The following is a 14,848-nucleotide window of genomic DNA, read 5'->3' as shown; positions in this document are numbered from 1 at the left end:
GCTTTAGACAAAATAGGAGGTGACACAGAATCACAGCTAATATGCTCTATATTTTCAGCTGTCAGATCTCCTCATTTATTCACTCCTTCCCCAGTTACTTTTCTTAATCTTCCTTTGCCTCCCTCTTCTTGGCTCCTGTTTTCCAAACTACCAGTAAAAAGTCAGAGAAAAATCTTCAGGGTTATACCTGAAATCCCTCCTAAGCAACAGGAACAGATCTATAACCTGTAGAGTGTCAAAATTCAAGACACCCTTTATACAGCTAAAAATATACATGTAACAAAATTTCTCCATAACTCAAGTCTAGGAAACTATGTGGACATGAGCAAAAGCAGACCTTGTTTCCTTTCTTAACATTGGCAAAATGAAGGAGACACAATCTGGGGGAAAAAACCCAACCCAACAAAACTGGCAGTCTAAAGAGCTAAATTTTGGTCATGTTATAACAGGGACTTCTAATGAAAGTCAGACCACTTTAATAGGTAGTAGTGGCAGCCCCACCTACAATATAGCCTATAAAGGACTTTCTTTGAAGATTTAGTAGGCATTCTTGAAGATTTAGTAGGCATTCAATTGTTGAGTGAGCCTGCACACATTTACAGCAGCTGAGAATTTGATTTATATGCATTAACAGAGAAAAATAAATCACAGTTTTTGCCATTGCACCAAATAAGAGGTGGTAAGTATAAAATCAGCTGCACTCACAAATAAATAATAACACTTCATTCTTTCTCCTTCTTTAAAGTTCTGGAATGGATTTTAGTGAAGCCTCCATTCAATGCTAGGTATAATATTGATTTTTTTTTTTTTAAAGCTTTATAGATTAATATTGTGTTACTTGCAGATGATCATGCTGAGAAAAAAAAATACAACCAATAGTTGGGTAGGGTGAAGTTGACTCATTCATTAACAAAAGACCCCAATCAACCCAGAGAAATAAGAATAATTTTACCACTTTAAAAGTATTCACTATTCAGAAATAATTCTATATTTCTTATCTATATACATACACAACAAACATATTCATACACACTCTGGTTTAGACAATGAATGCCCTGTGTGCAGAACAGCAGTGTACTTCAACATCATTAATCTTCCACCCACTAAAACATCCCAAAACTATCAAATCTTTCTACAGATTAGCTAGAATTCTCCCTCCTGCCATGTGCAAAAATATATTTTTTTTTCAGCTTGCAATAAAAGCAGTTTTATTAAAATCATATGTTTATAGAGAGTACCAAATACTTTATACATTTGAAAGTTATCTGTACATTTTTTCATTACTACTATTTCCAGTGCAGCCAGTGCTTTACATCCAACCCATCTAAGCAATACATTCACTCAGCAGACCCTGAGCATCAACACAAGGAGCAAAAACAATTGCCAGACAAGAGCTTTTTGGAAAGCAGCAGAGTCAGAGTCCTGGTTCTGTTCTGTACAATGCTTCTTCATAGTTCAACAGGTGACAAAACACATCTGCTTTGCATAACATGTCCCTGTAAAAATCACTACAGAAACACCATTTGTAAGATCTTTACAACACCTGTCGCTATCATAGAGGCCGTGTAAGTCAGTAAGCACTTAAACAGCACTTGGTGCTCCCTGTAAAAAACATACTTGTGGAATTACAGCCATGCTTTCCCTTTTTCTTCTCCTAAACATGGATAGACTTCATTACCCAAGTGTTTATCCAAGCTCTATAGATTAAGAGAATTCTAAAATAATGTCCTGCATTCCAAATTGCTGAGAGGGTGTAGGTGGAATATATTTGTGAAGCTGTTCTATTTTAATTGTCTTATGGAAATACTCTGAATAGCCCAAACTGGATTCTCACACATGAGTATTTAACTTTGACATCTGCAATAAATGATAGCTCTAACCAAAGTTCTAATGAAAGCCTGTTTATCTGTTTAGTCAATCTTTTCTCCCCAGATACTACAATTCAACAAGCAAGACTTCTCTATTAGGCAATTTCTTTGTATTTTTGAGAGCAGCACATTTGTTTGATTATCAGAGGAAGAGAAACAGAATTATCTTCTGTGAATTAAGGTGGCTCACAGGAATGTTTGTCCTAGGTGACAGCAACTACTAGATTGCCTTAAACTTCTATGTGGAAATTTCTATCAGAAAAAACTTCTTCTCTTCAAAGAAGTTTAAAACAATCAGTCATTTTAATTTAGCTTTCACTAAATTTTTTTTAACTTAATGACAACTGATCTAAATTTATGGCATTGCAAGAAAAATAAATATTTAGTATTAAAATCCACATCTAATGTTTATTCATAATCACTGTCTGTCTTTAAGCTCTTTTTGTTGCAGAAATAAACAGCCATGATTTTCACTCTGTTAGGAGATTTTCATCACCAAATCATACGAAATTTTCAGCAACACACAGCATCACTTGTGCATTCATTTTTTTACCTAAACAACTATGATAGTAATTGAGCTAAGAATAACCACTGAAAAATGGCTTTTTCTAGAAGAAGCAAAGAGAAGCAAAGGTCTTGCTGTCCTGAAGTAAATCTCCAAAGTGCAAGATAGCAATGGAATCTTACATTTCCTCCCATCCCAGTTAGTAAAGCCTAGTGCAGCACAGTGGTACGTGTGTTTGCACTATCCTTTCCATCCATCCATCACATTGGGATAATCATCCTACCTTCATTAGCAGTTCTTTTGCCTGCTGCAAGTTGTCAGCACAGTAAAGCACCTGACCAAAACGTGTCTATGGGGGCAAGATCTCCAGAACCAAGAGGTGGAGAACTAATAGGTCATACTCAGATATAAGGTCCAGTGAATAGATATTTTAAAGGGTCCCACTTTGTATCCCATGTTGGAATAAAGTCCTGTACAGCACTAACCTGCATCTCAAAAGATGATGGAAAGACCTGCCTAGCTTTGAATTGAGTACAGGAACATGAAACCAAGATAAAACAGGAACTTTAATGTCTTTTTAGGAGCCCACATAAAACCACCCCTCTCTCTGACCTGAGAGTTTAATTGAAAATTACCTAACATACCACCACCATTTGATTTTTGCACAGACACCAAGAATATTACAGCCAAATAGTCATGTAAACATTCAGACTAAATTATTTTACTCTGGGGTTTAAACTTTTACATTTTAAAGAATTCTTCCCATTTTTATTTTATTGAACACCATTCTGTCTCAAGAAACCGGTTTGATTAATGTTGGATTTTTCCCAGCTGTGCTTGTCATTTATTGTCTATATAAACTCCATAGTCTTTATATACATAAACACAAACAAGCCTAAAACCATTCTGATTGGTATAACACTAGGAATTAGATTCTGAAGCATAATTTTTCTCTGAAGTCATGGTACTTCATATGCAACTCATTATTTAATGTATAAAATTAATCAGAATAATATATATACTACTCCTTGCACATCTGCAGTCAATTTCAAAGCATCATATATGCATCTATTTATTTCAGTAATATTTTTGTTAAGGTGGATAAAGAAAAGATTTTTAAGAAAATACATTACTTGAAAAGTAACTTATGAAAAAAGAAATCGTCAGCCTTTAATACATACAGCTTTGAAATACATCCTACATTCTCTCCTCTCATTTTTCTATAGTGTGTATTTATATATGGTAACAATTCCACACCAGACATAATTCATCTCAGCTGCATGCAAAAATCTGTCTTTATGTAAAAAACAGCCTAGAAAAGATCTGAAATTAAATGAGTACTCACTTGTTTAGCCTTTGTTTTTGTAATGGTGTCCGAAATGGGTTTCTTCCTCTCTTTAACAGCTGTTTTAGAAAACAGTTCTTCAAACTCATGATAATCTATGGAAGGCTCTTCAATTTTTTCCCACACAAGTGAAGCACTAGAATCTCTAAAGTTAAGCAAAAGACCTATGTAGGGCAATGTCAAACTAAATAAGGTCATAAATGGAGGAATTTAAAAAATAAAATAGCAGCAATTTATAAGTTGTTGCCTAAATTCTATTAGCAGCATTTTGATAAAAACTACTGATGATTCTTCCTCATACTTCTGGGTTTTCTTCTTTTTTCATGTGTGATACTGTCAGGCTTATTTATATTCACCCACTCTACATGCCTAGGAATAAAAATAGGCTGTATATAGGCTATAATATGTACAGACATGGACAGGAAGAGAAGTAGAAATAGACAGTTATTTACTGACCACCTGTGCAACAGTGGCAAGAACTTCAGAAGAAAGAATAAATTAATCATTAAATAACAGCAGATGGGTTTTATAATCCCTATTCAGAGATATAAGAAAAATATTTATAAGGAAACTTTTTTCACGACAAGCAATGGTCTTTTACAAATCCGTCAACAACTGAAACCAAGTCATATCAAAGTAAGGGCTACCAGAATCGCTTTATGCAAATAAATTGCAGATTGAATCTGAGTCTGCTGAGGTACAAGGTGAAAAAAAAAAGTATTTCAAGGTCACTGAAGAAAGGAAAGAGAAGGACAGAATGTGTTCAGCATAGGTTCATCTAGAAGGAAGACACTACCAAAACTTGCAAACTGCTCCAGAGAGAGACCAATGCTACCTTGAAGTTTGAGGGGAATCACAAATATGACATTTTGAAAAACACTTCACAGAACACTTGGTGGCACACCATCACCCCGAATCTCTTATCCACATGGGATATGTAGCCCCAAAGGACACTGAAAAAGCTGCCATCAAAGAGCTTCCACGTGCAAATAACTTATGCACGCTTTAAAGAAAATGGGCACCCACCATGATAGTTACATATCCAACTACACATAAAATCCTGCTTGCACCCATGTTCTCTCAAACACCTACCCAGCAGGAAAGACTCCTGTTAACGATAAACAATGCTACCAAGACAGCCATAAAGCAAAACCACCACTCTACATAACTCTACCACTTACCTTTTACTGTGGAGTTGAATTCTTGTCCAGTAAAGGGGCTTCATTGGCCGAGAAGGCTCTATTACATGTTTCCTGCTCCCTTTCTCCTGATTCATCCCCATTGCAAATAAACCAGATGGTAATGGAGGAGGAAGAAAACCACAGCCCTGTGGGACTGCTGGGTAGCTGCTGCCCTGGACTGATGCTGGAAGGGGTGGTGCACTTCCAGGCAATGGTGGTGGGGCCGGAGGAGGCATCCCCAACCCAGGCAAAGGAGGGGGTGGTGGAGGGACACCAGCACCAGGCAGAGGTGGTGGAGGGGGCACAGCTACACCAGGCAGAGGTGGTGGAGGGGGCACAGCTACACCAGGCAGAGGTGGTGGAGGGGGCACAGCTACACCAGGCAGAGGTGGTGGAGGGGGCACAGCTACACCAGGCAGAGGTGGTGGAGGAGGTGGAGGGGGCACAGCTACACCAGGCAGAGGTGGTGGAGGAGGTGGAGGGGGCACAGCTACACCAGGCAGAGGTGGTGGAGGAGGTGGAGGGGGCACAGCTACACCAGGCAGAGGTGGTGGAGGAGGGGGCACAGCTACACCAGGCAGAGGTGGTGGAGGAGGAGGAGGTGGTGGAATGACCCCTCCAGGCAGAGGTGGTGGAGGTGGTGGCAGTCCTGATCCAGGAAGCGGTGGTGCTGGGGGTGGCAATCCCAGGCCGGGCAGAGGAGGAGGTGGAGGAGGGACACCAGCTCCAGGTAAAGGTGGTGGTGGTGGAGGGGGAGGTGGGATACCCCAACCTGCCCCAGGCAAAGGTGGTGGTGGAGGTGGCGGAGGGAATCCAGGAGATGGAAGGAGAGGAGCCGGAGGCAGCGTTGGTATCTCCCCACTTGGCAAGTGTGGAGGAGGAGGGAGAGGTGATATCGTGGCACCTGGGAAAGTGTGGGCCAGGTCTGTCACTGCTGAGACAGCAGAAGAAGGGAGTCCTGAGCCAGGTAGAGGTGGTGGCGGCGGTAATCCTGCCACAGACATGGGAGTAACAAAGGAATGGCCATGTGCTCCAGACAGGGGGGCAGCCTGCTCAGTCACTGGCAGTGATGGGGGAATGCTACATGTGGGCTCTGGGGGCAAGGAAGGGGGATGTTCACTACAAGTTACATCTACAGTACTTAGAGGCTGATGGGAAACTGTCATTTCAGTCTCTCCTTCAAAGGCAAGGGACAAATCAGCTTTGGGTCCTGGAAGAGGTGACTGCGGTATACTCTGTGCTGATTGGCTTGCGTCCAGTGGCACTGAGATTAGCTTGGGCGACAGAATTAAGGAGATTTCAGAACAAAACGTGGGCTGTAGTTCTAGAGCTGGCAAGTTCTGAGTAGGCCCTTCACTTTTGCCCCCTTCTAAGTGCGGTGGTGGGGGTGGCTGTGGCAGTGCACTGGCTGAAGTCATTGTATGTGTTAGATAATCCTCTGTTGGTGACGTCTGTACAGATCTCGCCTGTGACACAGTCCTGGGTGTGGTCTCCTCTTCATTCCTTTGAAGAGTCACTCTGCTGAATTCCCCTGAGTCTGCATGTGCGTGCTCACTTTTCTGCTCCCTCCCAGCAGTCTGTACCTCTGCAGCAGGAAATTGTTTCTCTAGTTCTGCAATTTTTGTCCTCAGATCCTCAATAGTTTGCTCAAGTTGTTGGATGACACTGGCACGCTCCTCAGATTTCACCTCAAAAGCATCCTTTCAAAGAAAACAAATAATAAGCTCAAACAAAGATAACATTCATCACCACATAAAAATTAAATTTAGATCAAGAATATTAGATCAACAATTCCAGAGGTTCAAAAATGAGCCAGTTATGTCAAGGCTTTAAAAAGTGAGGAATCATTTTGGCTAACTACATTTTAAGTTGAAGAAGACAGTTTAGGAAAATTACTTACTTATATATGACAATACCTTAGTCAGTACAAGGATATGTACTTTTAGACTGCGATTACACTTGTCAAAAGCAAAAATCAGTAGCAATCCCTCCCTCCCTGCAAATACCCTGACTGAGAAAAAAAAACAACCACTGAGCACAAGTACTGCAAGCATTTGCCTACACATGGATATGAGGACATGGTGGTGGGAGAGCTCAGCATTACTTGAATTCTGTTAATTGGAAAGAAATGTTAAGTGTTTCTTTTAAGGGATCACCATGAGTAGCAGACTCAGCATAGTATTGACTGCTGCATTTCAATAAACACCTTAAAGATACAACACAGATCAGGAATGCAGAGCACTACAAATGCTATCCTTTGTAAAACAGATAGATCTCAGAACAGAAAAAGTATGCTTTTCTCCAGCCAGCATGACTAGGAAAGAAAAGAAGCAAGAAAAAACTAAGAGAGAACTTTCATCCTACCCCAAACAGATAACACCTTTACCAAGAGACAAACTGTGATAGGATAGATTCCTGCCTGGAATGATTATTCTGTATTTGACAGGTTTCACATATTTTCTCTCTTTCTCTAAAGCATCATCCTGCTTAATGGTTGAGTAGAGGAACCATTAACCTTAAAGGCACATTAATTCCTACAATTTTAAAGAAATACCTGTGACAAACTGTACTAAAGATAATGGATATGTGCTTTCATCCCAACCTGCCAACAGAAGTAATCTTGTACAAAAAGAGCCATTTGTGCTTATTCAGGATTGACGAAAAGGAAATACACTTGACCTTACAACAAAAAATCTTCTAAAAAAATCAATTATTTTCTAGCTGCATACATTTACATTTTAGTACTTTAGTTTTCTCTTTCAATTTAAAATATTAGCCATCACTTCAAGCATTTTGTTGGTCACGCAAGAGGTTTCATGAGTGGTTATAGCAAAACTTGTTTAAGTGCCTTTTATTTCCTTTAATCAAATCATATGCATCTCAGATGAGACCACAGGCTTGCTTAATAGGAAATATTTCAAATATTCAAATTATAGATTTTGTCAAGAAGCCTACAAATAAACATGCAAAACTTGATATACCAATTGCCTTGATTTGTTTCAGGCAAACATTTTTCTCATCTTTTGACACATGAAAGTATTAAAAATATTTTTTTTCTGGAAAAGAAAGTTATAACTACCAGCTGGGGATTGTTAATAAAATTTAATGTTCAATAATACTTCAAAATGTTTCTGCACAGACTCACTTTTCAGGTATAAAATTTCAATTTATTATTTATCTTAGAATTTTTTAGTTGTCCTAGAGCAATCCCAGAAGTAAAACAGCACCAGCATTTAAATCAATAATTGCTTGATTTTGAAGTACGCTTATCAAAAAACTTACAATCACTGAGACTGTTTGAACCAAAGGTTGTGTATTACAACTAGGTCTCCCTGCCACAGGTTGACAAAAAATGTAAAACAGAGAAAGGAACATGAAAAAATGAAAAGTGAAGGAATTAACACAGACATAATACCAAACAGTATAACAAGAAGGAAAGGAGGCTGAGAAAGGCATTTCCACTACAAATTACTCATGGTGCTTCAGTCCCTCCAGTGTCCTTTAATAACTCAGGACTTCATAGCAACAACAGTTTTACTGAAGAATTTCTTAATAAAGGAGGAATACAATGTTATTTATCCCTTTGTTTCATCTGCTCTTATCCCCCTACCAGTCACCTGAAAATACAATAAGGCCTATCAGTTCTTCAAAAGGCAGCACTATCAAAGGAAATGTGTTGCTAGGATTATTAAGGCCACACACCAGTTTTCAGCTGACATCAAATCCAGTTTCCCCAGACTGTAATTCTCCTAAGCTCCCATTTTATATAGTAAGAACACTCCACAAGGGTTTTATAGGAGATACAGTAAATTCATTTCTGCCATAAACAAACTGCAGCCAACAGGATTAGGCCCAATATTCACTGGCTCTGAAGAGATTTGCCTTAAAAATGGCTGATCTCAGAACAGTTCACTGTTTTAAAAACTCTACAACCTGGGAGATTACATTCAACTTTTTACAAGAAAAAGAAGTAATTCTTGAATACTGTAATTCTACGTTAGCTGCAGGAAAAACCTAGAATCCACTCTTCTCCAAGACAATTTACCCTGCAGATAACCAAGTTTCTTTCAAGGAAAGATCTATCTAATTAAGTTTTTAAAAAATGAGCTTTGCAGTGAGATGAATTAGCAGTTCAGACAAGAAATGAAAATGTCCTGATGAATTAGAGGGGCTGTTTAGCCATGCCCTAAGAAGCAGCGTTTCTGCTCTCCTCGAGATACGGCATTTCAAACAAGCTGGTGATTTCCTATCATGTTATACCTAACAATCACCAACATATCCAGGTTTTCATAGAAACAGCATTAGTAAGAACAAACAAGACTTTGATGTGAATGAAGAGATATTTATCCAGAGGATATGATGTACTTGAATTTGTTTGGTCTAAAAAACAAGGAAACCAAAAGCAAAACAAAACACAGGCCTGGTATTTATGTGTTTCAGTAATTATTTGAGACAGACATATTTTTCATTTAGGCTTTTAAGATGCCCTCAGAGCAGTTTAATTGGATTTTTACCTTTGTCCTAGTTTAAAGTTGACCTCTAGATATGAAAGGTCTTATCAAACAAGAAGGAAATCAAAACTATATAAATCCAATCAGAAATAAAAAAAACCTACTATTTCCTTTGAGAATAAGCAGGAGAACACTTAGTTTTTCATACATGTAAAAGATGGTCAAAAGCTGTTGACAAGGACCAGAAGACTAAGATTAAAAAACCCCCACACACACTTAATGAAAAGAAGCTTCATTTTCAACCCAGGGAACAATTCCACAGCAGAAACCTATGGGGTTTAAAGGAGATATGAGGAAATTCTGTCTTGCCTAGAGTTCTTACCCAGGACCCAGGTACTGTGGAACAGTCTTCTTTCTGTAAAGAAAGAAAGAAAGGTGGAAGCTTAACCCTTGCTTTATCCTCGTGGCTTGAGTATGAAAGAGTGAGCAGGAAAAAACATTTCAGAGGTGTGTGGCTATAGAACAATGCCCAGCATTTCTCAAACAGGCTGTACATGTTCCACGTGCAATGAGCTGGATGCTCAATCTGGGACCGATCTCTTTGGGTTTCACTGATAGCATTGTTTGTATATGGATCTGGAAATATTTGCTTTGCTGGCTAAAGGTTGTACACTTGGATCTGCACTTGTACGTTACATAGAATTCATTCCAACCCTGTCATGTTTTCCACATGTGCCTTTCAGATGTCCAGCCTAAATCTGATCTATTTAGATAGAACATGCCCAGGATCTTCAAACATGTGAAAGACCAGAGTGCAGCTAACTCTAACTCCTTCTTCAGAGCTGACAACCTAGTTTGGCAGATGAGGGATTGAAGCCTATAGACTCTTCTATAAGTAAATTTTCAGGCAGAAAAAAACTCCCTCATCTATAAAAGTTAGCCCTAGTCTACGTGTATATAGACATACATACATGTGTGTATGCACAATATACTTGTCAATATATTTCTAATTCAGCTTTCACTCACTTCTATGCTTTATTAATGGCCATAAAGCATCTTTTTAAAAAAAAAACCATAATGAGAGTTGCTGTTGGTAATTTTGGCATATTTGAACAATAAAAGTATATTATAGCTTTGTTTTAGAAGTTAATGCCTTATAGTATTACAAGTCAAAAAGTTGAATCAGCAGTTAGATAATTTTCAGCAATTTGTCACTTAGAGTCATGAAATTTCCTCTCTGGAAGGAATTTATATTTAGATGACTGGATTAAATTTGCTTTGATTTCTCTTTCTTTTTTTTTTTTTTTTTTTTGCAAATACACTTGACTTTTTAGTTTCTCTGCATCACAATTCATGAATCAGAGTCTATGCTGCTACCTGCTTGCAAGAACACAAAGGAAACAGAAGCATACAGTCAAACAGAATTAAGATGGCAAAATAAGGCCCCTCAGGTCTTCTAGTAAGTGTGCCTGAGAGCACTTGGAGGTACTAGCAGTGCACGGGAACTTGGAAGGTTGCTCTTTCCAACTGCTCTGTTTTCTACGTGAAATGAAACATTTTTGAACGCGCACGCTCACCGAATGGCACAAAGTAGAGCCACAGTAAGAATTTAATTCAGTCAGACAAATGTGATCTCTATTCAGGTTTCTCTCTTTAAAGCTGTCTCATTTTCAAAGCTACTTCTTGCAACTGCAGATCAACCTTAAGAAAAGGAGACACAACATTTAACAGGCATTTTTAGTGCTACAGTAACTGGCAAATGAGAATCACTGGTGGAGACTTGATTTGCATTCAAACAAAATAGCATCCATCTAAATATTATACAGCATCTATCTAATTATGTGAATTCTCACATTTCACTTAATCTCAAGGCTCATTGCAGCATTTTATTTTTACAGCGGTAGAAATTGAGTCTAAAGTTGGCAAACTTGCCAATAGCATCAGGAAGAATTGCTGAAGGAGTAGAATTAGTATTGGATACTAGTTTCTTCCTCAGACTTCCTGATTAAGCCTTTTTGAGTGAAGCTTATGCTATTCTGAAGTTGTACATATGGGAACAAGGGGTACACTGTTTCACACTAGTCCATCTTTCTTCCTACAACCACAAGGAAGTGATGCTCCCCAGTAAAACAATGAACAAGCGAGCCCTGAAACAAAAAGAGTGTTGGGCGTTGCCCTGTCTGAAGACATAAAACTTATTTGCTAAGTGTGAGCTACTCCCACTCTGTGACACATTGCAGCAAAAGGATTACACCAGCCTGCACAAAGCTGGCAATGCATTAGTTAGCTCTTCCTGTCCTAAAGAGCTGGGACATGTCTAATCAACTTAGTGGTTTTGTCACACCACTAGGTTGGGGTTTTTTTGTCATGTGTGACAAAAAAAACCCAAACCATTTCATGCAGAGATCAATAATTATTGAAATTCTAATAGTTCAAATAAACTAACACAGAATCAAACAGGGAACATACACCATTGAAGAAAGATGGATACATTACAAATGCTGACTTGGAAAGCTGGAAGTCAGAGAAAAAAGGAGCTTAGATTCTTGCAGTTTCTATTCCTGAACAGTTTGAATTCCTTATCCCTGAGCTAAGCATATTTCAGAAGACAAGATCTCAGTTCTTGACATTACCCATTTAAACAAATAATCACCTTAAGATACATCAAAGATTGAAAGAGTTTTCTCTCTTTAAGGTGTAACTCTTAAGTTGGTTAGAAAACAACCTTAGGTTATCCCCAGGTTTTACTACAATAGAAACCTCAAAAGAATTTTCATAGACTGAAGACAAGACAAGATAAAAAAAATGTCACAGAACCACTGACTACCCTAGGATATGCACAGGAGTCGAGTTTAATCACTGTAGTACTACATAACATTACTTTAAACCTTCACAAATAACACTTGTGGAAGCTTAACCCTCACTTTATCCTAGTAGCTTGAGTATGAAAGAGTGACCAAGAAAAAAACCAGCGAGAAGTGTATGGCTGTAGAACTGTCCCCAGCATTTCTCAAACACGCTGCGCATGTTCCATGTGCAATGAGCAATGTCCTGATTATCCAGGCTAAAAAACCAACCAAAAAAGTCCCTCTCAAGTTTTGAAGGTTTAGGTCCTGGCTTAGATGAAATTTCATTATTAGGGAGGCATGAAACAATACAGAAATAGATAAGACTTCAAAAGGGGTTTACTATACACATAGCTTAATTTAGCTCAGAAATTAATTTAACTGTTCTAACACTCATCCAGCATGAAACAATCATGTAAATGAGACTGGGTACTGAAAGAAAAGCTGAACTTTATTAATTTTAATATGAAATTATGTTACCTGGTTTTGGTGTCTTTGATTTATTGTGCTGTGGATTGCAAAGAGACTGCTAGTGCAGATGAAAAGATAACTAGAACCTAGCCACTTATGTCAGCAGCCTATAAGCAAGAAGTACCTTAAAAGCCACCAATTTCCTTAGAAGTTTGGATAAAAACTGTCTGGATTTATTTTCTCCTCAATATTAGATTGCTTGCTGAAATGCCTAACACATGATTAATTGCTTCCTTTCTTTGTCACCTGTGTTTTTTCTAAAGTATTTCAACTATGATATTAAAGCGTTTGGGTAGTTTTTCTGTGTATCCAGGCCGAGGCAACAACTCATCTCATTCTGTTAAAACATAAAATCTGGCATACCTTGAACATTACTGCATTGACATATTAGAGAAAGGTGTTGAACTTTTTCACACCAGACCTTTCCCTGGTTTTCAATTCCACTTGAAACTGTCCAGCAACCTGGAAAGCAGTCACTGTGAAAACTAATTCTATTATTATTTTCATGTTCTTTATATGCATCAATTGTAAGCTTTTATGCTAGAAATGACAATATGGATTCTAGGAGCCAAAATGTGAACATTAATGGTTTAAATTTGAAGGACCTGGAATGCCTTTCAAGCTCTAGTAGGGGAGATCAAGAAAGGTAATGATTTTTCAGATGAACTTTGCCCCATCCTGATAAGTGACTGTCCAGAGTATGATACTTCTGCACAGTACTTGCCCTTTTCATCCGAGAGTTCAGCCAGACCACAAAATGGGAGGTTCTCATGTTGCTTTTGTCTTAAGCTTCCAATAGGGAATAAGCAGCAAAAAATATCCACAGTAAGAATAAATCTTTGTAGATAGGCTGAAGCACTAGCCTACTACTCACAAAAGAAAAGGTTTGGAGAAATGGAAAGAGAGCCTCCACAAATCTATCCATGAACATGCTGAAGGCAAGGCCTGAAAGTCTCTCATCTTCTTTAACTCTTTAAAAGTGTGAAAGTTATGTTAGAAACAAAGCTGGATCATTTTGAGTGAAAGAACTTTTTAAATAGTCAATCAAAATCAAGTAATCAAAAATGATCTTTAAGTATAGAGAAGTCAGCTAAAATCTTTCTGGTATCATGAACATTTAAAAATACCTCAATTTATATATTTAGAAAAAGTTGTATAATCATAAAGAACAGTTACATATTCTGTATGGAAGTTACATATTCTGACTATGGAAGTTAGTTTTTATGATAAATTTTTTTGGGCTTGCTCTCTAAAGAATAAATATGAAGAAAAACAGGTATTCAAAATACAGAAAAGGAAAAAAGTGATTTTACTGCTTTTGTCTATACCAACTTTAGATGGAAAATGTAATAACTTATTGATCAAAATGTAAGTAGAAGATAGACTGGTTGTTCTGCCTTGTATCCAGAGAGTAGAAATTATTCTCAGCTGTACTTTTAAGTTCTCATTTAGGTTTGGCAGTTATATAATTGTTTGTTTGTTTTTAAATTATTTAAGGCATTTTTAAGTTAAATGAATACTTATTTTTACTAAGAAAAGCATTTCTTATCTCCCTTCTAGAGAGAGTCCCATAGAAAACCTCAGGATTTACACCACTAAAAGGTAGCACCTGATATTTAATGCCAAGAGAAATATAAGAAGAACTTGAAAGAGTTCTCACTTTTGTGTGGAGGAGGTCTCTCAAATAATTTAAGTCCACCTGCTAAATGAAAAGTCCTGCTAGGAATGTTACAAGAAGTTTTCTTTTCACATACTGGTATGTACACACACAGAGACTTACACACTTCTACACTTTTTCAAACTGCTTTCCTGTATTTCATGTAATTTCTTAATCTGTTCTCCTCAATTTCTGAGGAATTCTTTTTTTTAAAAAAACTTGAAATATAAATAGTAAAAAACCAAAAATATTCTACGTAATCCAAGTGTAGGATGTTACCACTGAACAAACAAAATCTCTGCTTTCACTGGTCTCCAAAAGATGGGAGAAATTTCATAGGTAAATAATGGAACTTACAGTACAAATTGTATTTTGGTATAAAAAGAGTTTATAGATTTGCATCTGAAATAGGATTTTTGGTTTAGAGAATTTAAGAAAAAAACCCCTGTATTTTAATAATTAATGAATACAGCTCATAAATTTTGTTCTAACCAGGAATTCATAGATGGCATAAGCTCTACCTC

At 37.6% G+C, this 14,848-nt stretch overlaps 1 protein-coding gene across 2 annotated transcripts in view; it reads right to left on the bottom strand.

Annotated features, from left to right (window-relative positions):
* The window catches only part of FMN2 (formin 2), a 168,829-nt gene that overhangs the window by 97,741 nt on the left and 56,240 nt on the right, over window positions 1-14,848 (bottom strand). Inside the window, exons 6-8 of one of the 2 annotated variants that reach the window (XM_018917089.3) lie at window positions 9,733-9,765; window positions 4,900-6,599; window positions 3,719-3,863 (exon numbers count right to left, since the gene is read on the bottom strand). In XM_018917089.3, the coding sequence (XP_018772634.3) occupies window positions 3,719-3,863; window positions 4,900-6,599; window positions 9,733-9,765 (1,878 nt within the window). The remainder of the gene's footprint in view (window positions 1-3,718; window positions 3,864-4,899; window positions 6,600-9,732; window positions 9,766-14,848) is intronic. The other variant, XM_018917091.3, reaches the window with a different exon arrangement.

Source organism: Serinus canaria, chromosome 3 (assembly GCF_022539315.1).
Source record: "Serinus canaria isolate serCan28SL12 chromosome 3, serCan2020, whole genome shotgun sequence".
In the NCBI taxonomy this organism is placed as follows: Eukaryota; Metazoa; Chordata; class Aves; order Passeriformes; family Fringillidae; genus Serinus; species Serinus canaria.
This window is presented reverse-complemented; position numbering and strand designations above follow the sequence as displayed.